Source organism: Pongo abelii, chromosome 11, assembly GCF_028885655.2.
Source record: "Pongo abelii isolate AG06213 chromosome 11, NHGRI_mPonAbe1-v2.0_pri, whole genome shotgun sequence".
Lineage (NCBI taxonomy): Eukaryota > Metazoa > Chordata > Mammalia > Primates > Hominidae > Pongo > Pongo abelii.
In genome coordinates, this window is record NC_071996.2 from 76,398,400 (window position 1) to 76,416,270 (window position 17,871).

The 17,871-nt window shown below is 41.5% G+C and overlaps 1 protein-coding gene across 1 annotated transcript; it reads right to left on the reverse strand.

Moving 5' to 3' along the window:
• Positions 1 to 915: 915 nt before the first annotated feature.
• Positions 916 to 3,263, reverse strand: LOC129058034 (dynein axonemal heavy chain 11-like). Its single transcript, XM_054549506.2, has 2 exons — positions 2,963 to 3,263; positions 916 to 1,327 (listed from the first exon to the last, which is right to left on the reverse strand). The coding sequence occupies exons 1-2, from the start codon at positions 3,200 to 3,202 to the stop codon at positions 1,304 to 1,306; spliced, it is 264 nt and encodes an 87-aa protein (XP_054405481.1). The 5' UTR covers positions 3,203 to 3,263; the 3' UTR covers positions 916 to 1,303.
• Between the last annotated feature and the right edge of the window lie 14,608 nt (positions 3,264 to 17,871).

The following is a 17,871-nucleotide window of genomic DNA, read 5'->3' on the forward strand; positions in this document are numbered from 1 at the left end:
GTGACACCACATGATGGAAAGCTCAGCCTTTTTAGCCTTGGCATTTCTTTCTTTCTTTTTTTTTTTTTCCTTTGAGACAGGGTCTCACTCCATCACCTATGCTGGAATGCAGTGGTGCAGTCACAGCTCACTGCAGCCTCAATCTCCAGGGCTCAAGTGATCCTCCAACCTGAGCTTCCCGAGTATCTGGACTACAGGTGCGTGCCACCACAGTTGGCCAAATTTTTTTATTTTTTTGTAGAGACAGTGTCTTGCTATGTTGCCTAGGCTGGTCTTGAACTCCTGGGCTGAAGTGATCCACCCATCTCTGCCTCCCAAAGTGCTGGGATTACAGGTGTGAACCACTGCACCCAGCCTAGCCTTGGCTTTTCACAGGGAGTGGCAACTCGTCCTTGGAGAGCAGAGCTACTCCAAAGATTTCTGCTGCTTCCAATGTAGATTTTCAATGATTTCAGTTCTACATAAGAATGTAGTTACTGTTTAGGAGAAGCCAGCTTTCATGGAGGAAACTGTATTTGTGATCCTGATGATTTTCCTTGAACAGACCCAGTCTCGCCACATGGCATCATTTCCTCCTCACCTGCAGAATCGCTGTGACTTATGGCTCCTCTGATTGCACCTGCTTTCACCAGCAGCCCTGGAAGAGAGCTCTTCTGCGTGGATAAGAGTTGAGAGATCTTGGTTTCATTACTTGTTTAAATTGGACTCTCTCAAATGAATGTAAGCACATAATGGGGGACTACACTATGAGATGAAAAGGAATCCAGCTGTTACCAGAAATGGGTGCCTGCCAGGTTTATCCACCAAATTCTTTCCACTTCATGTCATTAAAATAAAATTTGAGTTTTAAAATGAAAATTTCTCAGATTGATATGAATTTGTCTCATTGATTTTATTAATGTAGCCAGTTAACATAACAATTCTATCATACAAGGAAATTAGAATAATACAAAAGCAAAAATAAGGGTAGGGGCCGGGCACAGTGGTTCACACCTGTAATCCCAGCACTTTGGGAGGCCAAGGTGGGCAGATCACTTGAGGTCAGAAGTTCGAGACCACCCTGGCCAACATGGTGAAACCCCGTCTCTACTAAAAATACAACAACAAAAAAATTGGCCGGGCATGGTGGCGGGCACCTGTAATCCCAGCTACTCAAGAGGCCGAGGCAGGAGAATCACTTGAACTCGGGAAGTGTAGACTGCAGTAAGCCGAGATCACACCACTGCACTCCAGCTTGGGTGTCAGAGCAAGTCTCCATCTCAAAAAATAAATAAATAATAAAGGTAGGGGTTTCTTAATTCTTTCATTCAGACATCCTCACATTAATCTGTAAAGGACAAAAAATAAGACTTCAAACACTTAACTTGAAAAGTTATCTCCATTTAAATCTCCTTTGCTTGTTTTATTGACCACCTCCTTTGTGGATTTCATTTCCTACCCTTGATTTAAAAAAAGGTTAAGGGCCGGGTGCGGTAGCTCATGCTTGTAATCCCAGCACTTTGGGAGGCCGAGGCAGGTGGATCAGGAGGTCAGGAGATCAAGACCATCCTGGCTAACACGGTGAAACCCCATCTCTACTAAAAATACAAAAAATTAGCCGGGTGTCCTGGCAGGCGCCTGTAGTCCCAGCTACTCGGGAGGCTGAGGCAGGAGAATGGCATGAACACAGGAGGCAGAGCTTGCAGTGAGCCAAGATCTCACCTCTGCACTCCAGCCTGGGTGACAGAGTGAGACTCTGTCTCAAAAAAAAAAAAAAGAAAAGAAAAGAAAAAAAAAGAAAAAAGGTTAAAAGCCTCATATTTCAATAAACATATACTGATTGGCTACATCAAGGCAGCCTGTATAACTATTGCATTTAGACCCCACAAGAGCACTATGAAGAAATGCGCTCAGGCTAACTCACTCATGCAAGATCACAGTGCTCAAAAGTGCTGAGCAAGGATTAGAACCTCTATTTTCTCCTTCCAAGTTCACAGACTGTTCTATTAAATCTTTAAATCTTTTTAAAATACCCTGTAAATACACAGAACATACTTAGAAGACCATGAGTCTCCTTTGACTTGTGGTTCAGGGCCCAGTTGGGGGAAAGTAATACTGACTATCTCCTGGAGATAACCTCTCTCTCTTGAGTCCCTATCACTTATGCCCATATAAATCTCTTCTGGATGCTTTAGTAAAGCAGTCAAAATAGCAGAGATTTTAGGGCTATTGCCTGGCATTGTCCAGCTGCCCACAGTCCCCCAATCAGTACTCAATGGGCTGAATTCCCACTTCACGTCCTCTTTTCAATCTTTCCCTATTTCATCAATAAATTGCCCTAACTCAGTTATACTAACATATAATATGAGAAAATGCCAACAGTCAATTAGGGATGCGCCTGTGAAAACTTGGGGGAAGCTACATGTTTCAATTATATTAATGAACACGTAAATGCAATCAAATCAAATGGATAAGCATTGTGTCAAGTTTTTACAAGAAGAGAATTGCATTTCACATGCATGAAAGCAACTCTCTTGTAACTTACAGAGTATGAGATTAAAAATAAGCACATAGGAGAACCATTAAAATACTTATTATTTGAGTTAAATTAGAATTCAATGAGGATAGTTTCATCAAATGATTTGTGTTATTTTAATTTCCTTTCACAATCAGATTCAAATTACTCTACCTACAGGTTACAATGGTTAAGCAGATGCTCCTTAAACATCAAATCCCATTTTTTGTAATATTCATCATGGATTTTTACAAGTATCAAGTTGAAGCCAGCCACTAAATATCTTCTGATTTTTAAAGTTACCAATTCCTTCACATAATATTTCATACATGTTGATCTTAAAGGAAAAGGGGGAAAAAAGGAAAGATCTCTCAGAGGCAAGAGCTTTATATCTCAAAATATTTTATGATTTAACAGCTGTCCTCGGAATTGAAAAAGATGATGCTAGACTCAGCTAAAATTCAATACCTGTTCTGTAAAGTGTGCTAACTGCAGTGTGGAGTTCTGACACTCATAGTCTGCATGCAATTCTAGTTCTTCAGCACTAAGAAATCGCTCATGGAGAAGGAACTGCTTCATGAATTCAATTTTATCATCCATCCATAAGTAGCTGTATTTCTTCAAGTAGCTTTGATACTTGTGAGCATTAATGGTGACTGATTGCACCCTGCTCGGGATTTCCTGGTGCATTTCCTCTGGCACATTCATCTGAGTCACGTTCTTTCCTAATAGAAAAATAAAATGGAAAAACGTAAGTGGAACCAATGATTCTTCTTTTAAAACCATGAAGAATTAGAGGTAGACTACTTCAAGCTAGACTGCCGCCATCCAAAATCCAACCAGTACACCATTAAGTTTGAGAGTTTATTTTATACAAGAGTTCTCAACATGCTGTATGTTAACTAAGATTTGTAAAGATAATCACACTCTAAACACAACAGAGGATCTTGTTATTTAAGGGAATGTATTGTGAATCACTTGGTAAAGTAGATAATTCTTTTGGAAAGTGAAAAATCACCAACTTGCTTTATCCTTCACAGACTATGTTGGTTTTCTTAAGACCAGAAAAATATGCAACTGAATCTCTTATAAGTGGAAAGTGGATTTTTTCACCATGAACATTTATGAACCAGCAGAATTAGACATCAACCAGTGATCAATAGAAAAGGTGAAGATGAAGATTTCCCTCTGACAGTATCATCTCCTTACCACCTAAGGAGCTCAAGGAAGGCAGAAGAACCCCATTGCCACTGTTTCCAAAGACCTCTCTGATGTCTTTACTGTAAGCAACTCTGCCTTCAAGCAGCCAGGAGACTGATTTTACAAGGCAGATGAAGCCAAATGATAGGTGATTGCTTATGGGTGTGTTGGCCATGGGATCTTCGCCTTATAGTTCCTACTTCTTCTCTTGGCTAGATACATACCAAACCAACCAATGCCTATGGTCAATTTGTGTACTTTGGGTCTCCATTTTCATGTTTGGTTCAACATTATGTCATCTTTATAAAATAAATTGAGAGAAAAAAGTTATAAGAAAGACTCAAGTATGTTCCAAGAAAATATGCCATTTACCCTAGAGGTTGAAATATAATCAATTATTCAAAACTTGCATGCTATATATACAAGACACTGCCAGACTCTGGAGATTTAAAAAAATAATAATAATAAGACAGGGTGTGGTGGCTCACACCTGTAATTCCAACAGTTTGGGATCCTGATGGGGGAGGATTGCTTGAGTCTGGGCAACACAGTGAGACCTCGTCCCCACGAAAAATAAAAAAATTGGCCAGGTGCAGTGGCTCACTCCTGTAATCCCAGCACTTTGGGACGCTGAGGCAGATGAATCACTTGAGCACCAGGAGTTCAAGACCAACCTGGGAAACATGGCAAAACCCCGTCTCTACTAAAAATACAAAATCTAGCAGGGCATGGTGGGGTGTGCCTGTAGTTCCAGCTACTTGGGAGGCTGAGGTGGGAGGATCACTTGAGCCTGGGAGGTGAAGGCTACAGTAAGCCAAGACTGCACCACTGCACTGCAGCCTTGGTGACAGAGTAAGACTGTCTCAAAGAAAAGAAAGAAAGAGAGAAAGAGTGAGAAAGAGAGAATGAAAGAAAAGAGAGAAAGAGAGAAAGGAAGAAAGGAAGAAAAGAAAGAAAGAAACAAACAAACAAACAAAGAAGAAAGAAAGAAAGAAGAAAGAAAGAAAAAGAAAGAAAGAGAGAGTTCCTCTTCCCCCATTCTGTGTTTTTCAAACATTTACTAATTTTTCAAAGTCCAGTGTAAAAGTCACCTCCTTAGTTGGACCTCAACAGCACCCTTCTTATTGTGATGATTGTGATGTGATGTCGCAGAAATGGGAAAGGGCTGGGATCCAGAAGGGAAGGGTTATAGTCTTGGGGTTCACTTCTTACTAGCATGACCCTAAGCCAATGGCCTCAACTTTCTGAGTCCTTTTCCTCTTCTATAAAATGGATTTAACCATCATTATTTCACAGGACCATTGTGAAGACAAAGTGAGATGAAGAATGAAAAACTCTCCCTGGTACAGAAATTGAGAAATAAATATTTGTTCCACCTATTCTATAGCCCTTCATTGTTCTACTCACTCATAACTGTGAACTCCAGAAGAGCAGGAGCCACACTGTGTTCATCTTTATAGTCTGCACCTAATACTTAGGAGGTGTTTTAGTTAAAATTAGGTAAAGCTGCATTTGGCCAAAAACAAACTAACTAAGGAGACCTTAAATCCACAAAGTTTTTATCTCTCCCATAAAAATCTAGGGACTACTAAGAATCCAGGGCTGCTCAGACAGTTCCACAGATGAGTCAGGATCCCATACTCCTTCCAGCTTTATCGCTTGCCACCCTAAGGATGTGGCCCTCGTTAGCATTATCTAAGATGGCAGATGGGGCTCTAGGTAACATATCTGGGTTCCAGGTAGTACAAAGAAAGAGAAGAGCAGGGCTCTCCCTGGAAAGACATTTCTGGAAGTTGTGCAACCACTTCTGCTTACATACCTTTGGCCAAAACTTGGTTGTATAGCTCCATCCAGCTGCATGGGAGGCTGGAAAGTGTAGTCTTCAGTCTGTGCCTCCATATATCCAATTAACATTCAAAGTCCTGTTACTGAGGAAGAAGACAGAATTTGATGCTGGAGGTACCATGAGTGGTATCTGCCCTATTACACACATGACTATGCTTTGGGAAGTTGGTTCTGGCAGGGGTGTGGAGAAGGAATCAAGCGGCAAAAGCTGAAAGCCAGGAGGAGAGTTGGGACACTCCAGTAACACTGACAAACACAGGCTAGAGGAAGAGAGGAGCTCTTCCTTTCATTGAATGAGTACTGCATGCCAGACCCTGTGGGGTGCACATTACCCACACCGGCTCATTTGTCACTTCAACCTCTCAAAGCACACTGGAGTTCAGATTTTAGCAGAATGTTTATTCCAACTTGGGATTGTTAGGTGACTTAAAATGGCCATCATTATATTTCACGATGTCGTGGATTGGAAATATGGGCTGGGCTCAGCTGGGTGAGTCTTCTTTCCATACAGTGATGGTGTTCATCTATTGTGGGTTCACCTGGAGGATTCCAGGAGGCCTCACTCACATGTCTGGCACCTTGGCAGGGCTGGCTAGGAACCTGGGCTCAGCTGGGACTGTTGACCAGATTGCCTGCCCATGGCCTCGCCAATGTGGTGGGCACAGAAGTCGGACTTCTTATATGGCAGCTCAAAGCTCCCAGAGAGAGCATCCTGAAAGACAGGAAGTTGGAAACCTCAAGTTGTTTGTTTCTTGGAGGTCTGGGCCTCAAAACTGGTACAGCAACACTTCTGCCATATTCTGTTGTTCAAAGCAGTCCCAAAGCCTGCCCAGATTCAAGGATGGGGGCAAAGACCCCGCTTCTCAATGGAAGGTAGGTACAAGTATTTGCAGCCATCTTGAATTCTCCATAGGTGACTTGCACTTAATCAGTATCCAGTAAATGTTTGTTGAATGATTCACAGGTTTGGTTCAGTTCTAGATCCTGAAAAATAACACAAATGAGAAAGACATTGAGTGTCTAGGAGTTTCTAGAACTTAACTCCTTTCTTTTGAAAAGGAGTTCAAAATGAATGTACAGATTTAGGACACAGGATCTGACTGTACATTAGCAAAATAAAAGTGGAGTTTACTCCAAAACATGAAGGAAGAAAGTGAAACACTATTCTTCCCCATTGCCTATACTGTAGCAACAGTTTGAATAGGTTGATTGCTTTTTGGTATTACCTGGGAATTTCTCCAAGATCCAAGCTGATTACTCCCTTCTGTCCTAGAGACAGGAAAACAGCCAAGGAAGAGTGAATTACTGCCTAAATATAAGCTTCCTTGGCCAGTCTTGTGTGAAGGAGGTAAAAAGGCAGCAGCTGGAAAATGCCCCAGGGAAAGTCTCATTTTTTGAAAGAAAAGCAGTACCTGACAGGTGTCTTTTCCAAGGTGTCTAGCAACTCCCTTTATAAATGAGGCAGCGCTGAAGTCTTGATGAGACGTTCTCTCCTGCTAGTGACATTTTTATTGACAGCATGGCTCTAACAAGTTTGGAAAGTCATCTCATTGTCATTCAGGACAAGTGGGGCCCCAAAGAAAGGGATGGAGTTAGAGCTGGTCTTGAAGTTTTCCATCAGATGCTGGCTCTAACTGATACTGATATGAACCCTTGAGCATCCTGGGCAACCCACATAAAACCAAATAATTGCAGTGACAACTCCCATTCATCAAAATGAGACGCGAGTAAGTTCTGCTTGTCCTGATAATGACTTGAAAATGATAAGTTAATGAAAAAAGCACTTAGGAAGACTTTTCCTTTTCACCTCAGCTAATTGGCCACTTCATTTGTAAGGGAGCCTTGGCTTTCTTTTAAACTAGTTTTTCACTTCAGCTACTACAAGACTCTGCCTAGACTAGATAACCTTAAATCTTTTCTGGGTGAGGCTAGACTGCGCTAGCGTTAGGTTCCTTGAACATGAATTTCACACCCCTTCCATGCCATGCCTTCCAAGTCCTTTACAGGCCGTGAAAGTAAATACAATCCAATCTTGTAAGAGAAATAAATGTGGGCTGAAAGGAACTTAGCCTGTGCATCTAACAAAAATCAATAACCTTTCCAGAAATATAATATATTGAATAATATGTCTGCTGTTTTCACCTGAATCTGTAAGGGAAATTTCTGTGGTACCTCTACCAAAGGAAAATAAAGATCTAATGGTTTTTGCTTATTGAGTAAGAAAAGCATGAAAAGCTGCTGCTTATGTTTACAGAGAAGAAGGGGCATTACAGGCCAATGTGGGAAGGACCAATGCAAATTTAGCAAGCCAGATAATAGCTGAGCAAATGTGACTTTTACCATAATGGCGGTGTTGCTCAAGCACTCTGCAGGCCTTGATTGGCTGACCTGTGAATAACCTTTTTTGACTGTGTAAACAGGGCAAATAAGTGACTTCACTGGCCCCGAATGAGTGATTAGAAGCAGTTATCCAGCCCATACTTATATTTATACAACTCCTTTGCGAAAAATCTCCAAGTTTGCCTTTTCTCTCTCACAGAGAGGTAACTTGACCTAAGTTCTGTCCTTGTGGTAAAGGGCACGACTTGAAGGGACTTTCACCTGAACCAGCTGTATGCTGCTCAAATCCTTAGGAGTTAGTTAACTCAGACCATGAATTCTTTACCATCCAGGCAAGCAGACCCCCTAACACATTCCATCTCAAGAAAAAGAGGGCATTGCTCAATCAACGTGGCTCTCACAGAAGCAGCTCCATATTGCCCTTGGATTTCTGGACTTGGTTGTCCTGATCTCAACTGTGTCCAGGTTTACAAGAGATTTTTCCACAGCACATCAAAACCTGCCAAACCAGACTACGTTGTGTGGCATGGTGGGATGGCTAAGGGTGGGGATTTGGCACTGAATTGCATGGGATGGAGCCAGGCTCTGCTACTCCCTTGCCATTGTAACTTGGAGTAAGTTACTATCCTTTGTCTCTTACTTCTGCATCTGTAAAATGAGGAGCATAATGGTTGTGGGGATTATGAGAAAATAACATATAAATGGCTTTCTGTAGTATCTGCATATGGTAAGGGCTCAAGAAATATTAGCTATCATTATGATTTCAGTTGCCAGCTCATGATCTTCACTTTGGTTGCCAAAATGGGTGGGAATGGGAGTTCCTAATTGCAAGATGCTCTTTCACAGTCTAATTTCACTCAGTGACTAAATTCAGGCCCTGATATCAAAACAAAAATGTTTTCGTGGACGATAAACATGAAATATTCTTTTATCAACCACATTTTTTGCCCGTTGAAGTAGAAAATAATTCCTTACAAAAATAACTTAATTTTTTAAAAGCACATTAAAATCTGGTCGTAATAATAACCCATGTGCTCCTCCTGTCCCTACACTTCATAAAGAAAAGAACAAAACCAAAGCAAAAAGGAAAAAAATGATGGGGGGTTCTCCCGAGATCATGTCCTGCACACCGGGCTGACACACGTGTTCCACCAAATCTGTGTCTACAACATGAAATGAGGTGCAGTTTAACAATCCCGCTGGCAGGCAGGCTAAACAGGTCTTAATTCGTCAACGTTCTTTGATTGGAGCTTGGATTGAATATAGATTAAAACTCATTACCCAGGCTGGTTCAGCTGTCCTCCAGCTTTTTGTTCTCACCTATATCTGTCAGAGAAAATGGTCCATATTTATGTCGGGGAGAATTTCTCGTTTAGGATATAAGCATGTCAAAACTTTGGGTATGTCAGGATCTTTCAAAATCTCTGCGTATTACACTTCCTGGGGAAAAGCTGAAAGCTACGCATATTCACAGCCTGACTGCTTTTAACCCTTCACACTGAGAAGGTGATGTCTCGTTATAAAGCAGGAGAGATTTCTCACACTGTATGAGAAATATTTACCATCACCATCAGCCGCTGCTAGCCTTTGAGCTGCTCAGTGAAAAGTGTGAAGGAGGGGAGCCAGGGGAACCGAAATTCAGCTGCCAACCTCTGTAGCAGAAAAGATTTATCCCTTAGAAAATGTAGGCTATCACTGTAGAGAGCCACCTCTTAATGGCTTTCAACTCTGCAGAAATTGTTGTCAGGGAGACTGAAGCAGGTGCCTGTCATGCAGAGGCCATCTTGTCAGTTTGCTCGGCCAGAAAGAGGACTCACTGCAAGTTTCTGGTTTCCACATCCCATTTATCCAGGCTCTATCATAATCGATATGCAATCGAACATACAAAAGACCTGATCTTGCCCATAATGATAGATTTGCAAAGTGGGCCAGACGAGCCTCACAATCAACTCTCAAAGAAAACGCAGACATCTCTCCCTGGAAGTGGGGTTGTTGGCACAAAACGCTGTGAATTGTTCCATAGTCTTAGGCTTCCTTTCTCTGAATCCCTATAGCACTCATTATCCATGCCACACAATTTAGCACTTGATTATATACTGTCTCGTATTGTTCTCTAATTGTTTCTCCACCCAGATAAGAGGTGGAGTTTCTTGAAGACATCATTTTTTCCCCCTAACGTGATTTCTATAATTGTCTGGAGCTGCTTCCCTTAAACCTCTGTCTAGTAATTTTTCTTCCATCATGGTATGGTCTTCAAATCCACTTAGATGAGGAGAAATAAAAACATCAGCCACCACCCCCAGAAAAACACAACTAATTGAAAAATAAAGAGCACCTACATACATTACGCACACCTAATAATGTGTCACGTGGAGAAAATATTCCTACGGGTAAGAAATTCAGGGAACATTTGTTTCGACAGCCACTGAACATCTTAGCCTCATACTAGCACAGACTTAAAAAAGTCTCTTCACTCTTCTGTGTCTCCCTATCCTCTTCAACAGGGGGGAAAAAAAGTTTTTAAAACAATGACAATGCAATATCCTGAGAGAGGGCTCCAACTTACCTCTGGATTGAAGTTGGCGTCATATACTCCACACCCATTGCTCCGGGAATTGGTTGCTTGAATGCCACCTGCAGAAGCATTAGCACTTCTTTTTCTAGCGGTAATATAATACAGCGCCCCCTATCATGGCAAAAACAACTATTTTCAAGTGCTTTTGGAAAACCAGATGATTTTTTTTTACCCAGACATTTTGTGAAGGACAGAATCGGCCTCTTCATGAATACCTTTTTGAATCTTCAGGGTGGGTCCATCCTTCGGCCGCTCCTGGATGACGTCTATGGCAGCCCTGGCAAGCTCTCCATGTGCCCTGAAGAAGGAGGCAGAGGGTGCTGGGCAGGAGACTCTCTTGTGTCTCTAGGGATCATTTCAGGTTCTCACTAAGTTCTGTGCAATGCACTCCTTAAAAAGGGGGAAATGGTTTCGTCACAAAATTCCTTGTAGTTCTCTGTTTTCACAAAGGATCTGTAGACAGGCAGGCAGGTACCTCAAGAAGAATGCCCATCTCCCCATCTTTTGGCAGAACCACACATTTAAGCATAGCAGAAGAGTGAGGCTTTATACTATTTTCAAAACTCTTCAAAGAAAGATAATTCCACAACCTCCTCCCAGTTTATGGTTCACCAACTGGCCGCATGAGAAAATTACTCTACGTACTGCATGATTTGCATTTCAACAAAATGTGTTCAGGTTGCTCTGCCTGCCTCCCTCTCCCCTGTCAGGCAGGACCAGGTAAAGTGCAAAATGAAAAGGCAAGGCCACTTTTTAAAAAAAACAGGTGTGAAGACTTTCAAGGTGGCAAGAACAGAACATCAAGGCCAGGATGGCCCTGTCCCAGGATGGCCCCATGTGACTGGCCTCAGGGGAGACCATAGATGGGTCTGGGTCTGGCCCTTGCAAGCCTCTTTTAGCCCATCTCTGTCATATCATCTTTTCTTCTTCATAGCATGATCTTGTTTTTCTTGTTGTTGTCATTTATTTGTAGCACTTGCCAGAAGACTCCTACCTGTGCCTGTCCTTTAATACATAATCTTCTTGCTTAATCTTCTGGTTAAGAGAAGCAGACTCCCCTCCATCTACTTTAAGAGGGGCTGACTATGGGACCCGGGCTGGACCAAGACAATGCCTGGAACAGTAGCTTATGTGCTCTCTCTCTCTCTCTCCCTCTTTCTCTCTATCTTCCTCCACTTTTCCTTTGGCTGAAGCTCTATTCTGCTAACATCAGGCTTTCAGATTACCCCATTGCTTTCTCCTCACAACTTTGGCCTTCATACAGCCTCCTGGGTCCTGACTCTGCCCCATGACTTTTCAGCTGCAAGATCCCACTGCTAGCATCTCGACTCATTATTCTTTAGTCCAAATTCCCAAGAGTGGTCCCAAGTGACCCAGCCATCTTCCTACACCAGATCACGGGTAGCTGACCAGGCCTATGGATTGGCTACCATTGGATCAGATGTCATTCTTGCTCCAGCTAACTTTTTCTTGGAGGAGGGATCAGGTCATGTGATACATCACTTGACTGCCCAGCGTATATGAGCAGAGTAACTCTATTAAATAAATGAGTTTGTGGATGGGAAGGCATATTACATGATTGCTTTACAGTGTTCAGTTCTCTCAATTCCCCCAGTGGGGTGGGCATTATCATTCTCACTCTGCAAGTATGGAGCTTGAGGACCAGAGACTTTATGCAATTTGCCCAAGTTCTCAGAGATGACAAGTGTTCGAGGCAGAAGTCGGGCACAGCTGAGGCTGCAAAACCCCTACCCTGAAGCTGTCTCCAAAACTGAGAGGAACAAAACAGAAGGGACCTAAGATGCTTCTCACCTGCTCAAAACTCAGAACTAGACCTGCCGCTTCATACACAAATCCCAGAGGTGAGTGTAACAGTTTGCTAGGACAGCCATAACAAAGGAGCAAAGACTGGGTTCTTAAATAACAGAAGTTTATCATCTCATGGTTCTAGAGACTGGAAATCCAACACTGAGGTGCCGGCAGGGTTGTTCTGAGAGCTGTGAGGGAGAGTCTGTGCCAGGTCACTCTGCTCAACTTGTAGCTGGCCGTCTTCAGGCTCACAGGGTGATTGATCTTCCTCTGTGTAGATATGTCTATGGTCTAAGTTCACATTTCTCATTTCCCTTTTTTTCTTTTCTTTTCTTTTTTTTTTCTAAAGACACAGAGTCTCACTCTGTTTCCCAGGCTAGGATGCAGTGGCGTGATCTTGGCTGACTGTAACCTCCACCCCCCGGGCTCAAGCAATCCTCCCATCTCAGGCTCCTGAATAGCTGGGACCATAGGCACACATCACCACGCCTGGCTAATTTTTGTATTTTTTGTAGAGATGGGGTTTCACCATGTTGCCCAGGTCTGGTTTCAAATTCCTGGGCTCAAGCAATCTGTCCAGCTCAGCCTGTCAAGGTGCTGGGATTACAGGCGTGAGCTACCACACCTGGCCCAAATGTCTCCTTTTTATAAAGACACTGTCCTATTGGCTTAAGGCCCACCCTAATAACCTCATCTTAACTTGAGTGCCTCTGTAAATGCCCTATTTACAGAGGTCACACTCTAGGTACTAGGGATTAGGGCTTCAATGTATGAATTTTGTGGGACACAATTCAGCCCATACCAGTGAGAGAATCAAAACAGTCCTCGCATTCCTGCTCAGTGATCCCACTTCTCATTCTTAGAGTCAGGGCCAGGGAGGCAAGAGGCAGCAAAGGCACAGATACCTGCCAGCAGCCTTCCTCAGCACCTGAGTGCACAAGGGCTGCTCCTGCCTTCCCTCACAAGGCCCTCCTGCCAGCCTCACGCATCCAGCAAGCTCAGCCCCACCTAAGCTTTCTGTCTCTCCACCCAAGCCTGCTCCTCAGCCTCCACAGAAGGGCCTGGCAGAGCCAATGTCCAGCCACTGTTTCAGCCTTTTGATGCAGCTGCAGAGGCTCCACGTGCTTGGTTGTGCCATGGGACAGGCAGGACTCCCTTTTAACACATATTGTCTTCCCTGTTCAGTAGGATAAGCAGACTTAAACTGGGATTCAGGAGACAGCCACGCATAAGGTGTGAATTGAGGATGTGCAGAGGTTTGAACTGAGTCTAGAATATATCAACCAGGACATCTTCCCCCCACATCAGTGGTACACAGAACAGGGATGCTGAGGGGAGAAGAGTCGTTAAGACTTTGACATAGGTTAGCTAGTGCTATGTTTTGAATGTGTGTCCCCTCCAAAATTCATGTTGAAACTTAATCCCCATGGTGGTGATATGAAGAGGCAGGGCCTTTGGGAAGTAATGCATGGAGCGCTCGTGGATGAATTAATGCCCTTATCAAAGAAGCTTCAGAGAAAGTTTGCCTCTCTTGCTCTTCTACTCTTCTGCCATGTGAGGACACAGCATTTCTCTCCTCTGAAAAATGCAGCAACGAGGCACCATCATGGAAAAAAATACTGGCCCCTCACCAGACACTGAGCCTGCCAGTCTGGATTTTGCACTTCCTAACCTCTGGATCTGTGAGAAATTAATTTCTATTCTGTATAAGTTGCCCAGCTTAAAGTATTTTATTATAGCAACGCAAGACCACTAGTGTCACCCTTAATGGTTGACACAGGGTTTTAGACCTAAGGCTTGGTTCAAATTCCAATTCTGCCACTGGTTGTATGGCCTTGGACACATTTTTAACCTCTCTGTTTTATCATCTATATAATAGGCATGATTATAGCTACCATGCAGAATTATGACAAGGATTACATGAGATGATATGTATAAAACATTAGTACTATACCAGGCAGTTAGTAAACATTCAAAAAGTGGTAAACACTATTGTTGTTATTATCATCACCACAGATTTTGCCTAGAACCTAACTATCTCCATAACAAGGTTATTTCTTGCCACTTCCTAAGTTAACTTGCTTCGGATTTGTAGAGAATGTCAATTAAATTTGAATAAGAAATCTAATAGATGAATTTGTAAGACAATAGACAGCTAATCTATTAAGCAAAGATAATAATTCATATTTGGGAAACACTGAGCATCTCCCATCTGCCAGGCATATTTTAAAATATTAGTAAAACATATTTCTTGTCTATTGCTGAATAATACTCCATTTTGCATGTGTGGTGTATGTGTGTGTGTGTGTGTGTGTGTGTGTACAATGCATTTTCTTACCTCTTCTTTATCCATTCAGCCATTGATGGACATTTAGGTTGTTTGTACAAACACTTTAGTTCACAAAATGCTTTCACATGTATTATCACATTAGGCCTTCACAAAAACTGGTATTGTCTCCATTTTACAAATGATAATATAGAGCCAAAAGGATTACGTGACTCACCTAAAACTAAAGCCAAGAGTTTATATATATATATAACTCCTGGGCTCAAGAGATATATATATATATCTTCGTATATATCATCTTAATGCTGGCACTACACATATATTTTCTATACAATATACACATATGTATATAAATATACATATATACTACACCTATGTATTTATAAAGTATACATACAAATGAATAAATATATAAGCATATATATTTATATATTACTTTTATATAAACATTTATAATTTACATATTTATAAATACAAACACGCAAACATAGCACATATTCTACATATAAACATTTATTCATACGTTTATAAATATATGTATATATTAATATAATACTACATATTATATTACATAATATAATACTACATATTATATTACATAATATAATACTACATATTATATTACATAATATAATACTACATATTATATTACATAATATAATACTACATATTTTACATATGTAATCTTAATGCTGGCAGTACAATTTCTTCTATAGCAGTAACCAGGAAAATAGTCTTGAGAAGTCTGCTGGGTGAGGGCAGGATGGAAGGAAGCAAGAAAAAAAGAGAAAATAAAACTTTTCTGCATAAAAAACCAATAGCCATTTGCAGAAGAGATGACAGAATAGAGATAATAGCCACGCAATATGAGCAAGCAGATAAAGGTTCTTCAGAAATAGGAATCTCTTTTAAAAATTAAAAATTTTAAAGATTTTTGGCAAACCTCCTCCAATTTCCTAAAATCTTTTTTTGTTTGTTTGTTTGAGACTATGTCTTGCTCTATTGCCCAGGCTGGAGTGCACTGGCATGATCTTGGCTCACTGCAACCTCCCCTTCCAGGGCTCAAGCGATTCTCCTGCCTCAGCCTCCCAAGTAGCTGGGACCACACGCACACGCCACCATGCCTGGCTAATATTTTTGGTATTTTTTGTAGAGACAGGGTTTCGCCATGTTACCCAGGCTGGTCTCGAAGTCCTGGGCTCAAGCCAGCAGGCCACCTCAGCCTCCCAAAGTGCTAGGATTACAGCCATGAGCCACTGCACCTGGCCACTAAAACCTTTTGAAACGTCTGCTACATACCTACAAATTCTTGTGACAGTGGGTTTTAGTAGCAATCTATGTAAAGAAACTGAAGCGTCACTTCAGAGCTGCTGTGGGACCTGATGAGATACTTGCCTAGCGAGCCCCAGAAGTGGATAGTTCAGCAGATTCAGGAGCTCAGGCCAGAGGTACAAGGAGAGCAAACAGTGCCCCAGGATGCCCAGAGGTCTGGTCAGGGCAGAGGTGTTTCCTGTACAGGGGAGGCCATTCAATACAATTTCATTTGAATTGCAGTAGACAGGGAACATCCACTGGCATCTAGATTATAAAGTAATTTGGTACTTTGAAGAAAGATTGGGTATAAATGGCCTTTTGACTATTATTTGGGGAAGGTTTTCAGTTTGGAGTTTTATTGTCCTGATATGGGGATAAGAAGTGATAATTTGAACGAATAACTTCAGGCTACACTTCCAAAGAACTTTCAAAGCCCCAGAATTTCATTGCAAGGGTAAGATTAGGCAGATGGCTCTCATGACCAAGATAATTCTGGGCACTACTAAGTGGACAACTGCCCAGGAAATAATGAAGTGGCCAAATATGTTTTCAAATACAAACAAAAACAAAAACAAAAAAATGGAGATGAAAGGACTAGAGCATTGGTTTTCAAGCTTCCTTTTGCAATAGATTCCTTCGCTCAAAGAAAATCTTACACACTCCACACAGGGAGCTGTTCTGGTTGAAGACATGATTCTGGAAATATGAAGTCCCCCTAACCAGAACCTGGGTAGCACTCTAAAACCCACATTTGGGGCCAGGAGTCAAATCAAAAAGAAAATTCATTTGTTTATGCTGTTTCGACTTTTAGTTACAACAGACAAGACAGATCCTCAAAATTACTGCCTCAATTAATCGGTGGTGGAAAAACATCAGAATGTAGAGCAGGGGGTGGTGTTGATGGGGACTGACTAAGAAGGGGCCTGAAGAAACTTTCTAGGGTGATGGTAATATTCTATATCTTGATAGGAGTTTGGACTACATTTGCGAAAATGCAGCAAATATGTACTTCAGACTTGTGTATTTCATAGATGTAAATGTTATATCCAACGGGCAAAAGTTATAAGCAAATATTGAACCCTCGCTGATAAGATGCATGTTGAAGCATTTGCAGGGTTGTGTACAGAGGTCTGCAAGTTACTTTCAAATGCACCAAAAACAAAACGGTGGCTTGACAGAAAGAGGGATAGATAGACGGATAGCGAGGTGACAAAGTATAGCAAACTGTTAGCAGCAGAATCTAGGTGGTTGGGCATACAGCTCTCAACTTTGCTGTATCTTCAAATTTTTCTTAATAAAATGTTGAGGGAAAAGGATTCTTATCTTTTAGAGACACATATTGAAATACTTATGGATAAAATTACACAATATCTGGGATTTGCTTCAAAATAATGTGGGAGGAACAAGTGTGGGGGAGAATAGAGGAAATAAGATTGGCCAAGAATTTATAATTGAAAATGGTAATGGGGTACATGAGGACTCATTTTCCTCTCTCTACTTTCATGTATATGTTTGAAATTTCTGTAACAAAAAGTTTTTAGAAATGAAAAAAAACCACTGTATTAGATATGCCTTTTAAAGCTTCTTCCTAATTCTATTTTGCAAATATGATTAAATACTTTGTCAAAAAGTTTTTTAAAAAACAATAAACAGGCCAGATCCAACAGCTCACAGCTAGAATGCCAGCATTTCGGGAGGCCAAGGCAGGAGGATCACTTGAGCCCAGGGGTTTGAGGCTGCAGTGAGCTGTGATCATGCTACTGCACTCTGCCTTGGGCAACAGAGTGAGCCCCATCCCTGAAAGAAAAGAAGCAATAAACAATACATTTTTGCCTATGATGATGGGCTCTCATTTAGAAGATCAATGTAGCAATTACGCTTTCATCAAATTTATTTGACTAAAACTATGTTTAAAATGGAGAAGGCCCAGTTTCTATTCTAAAAAGGTTTCTCACTATGAAGCATCAGTGAGGAAATTCAAGTTATTAAATTGTATCTGACTCTGGT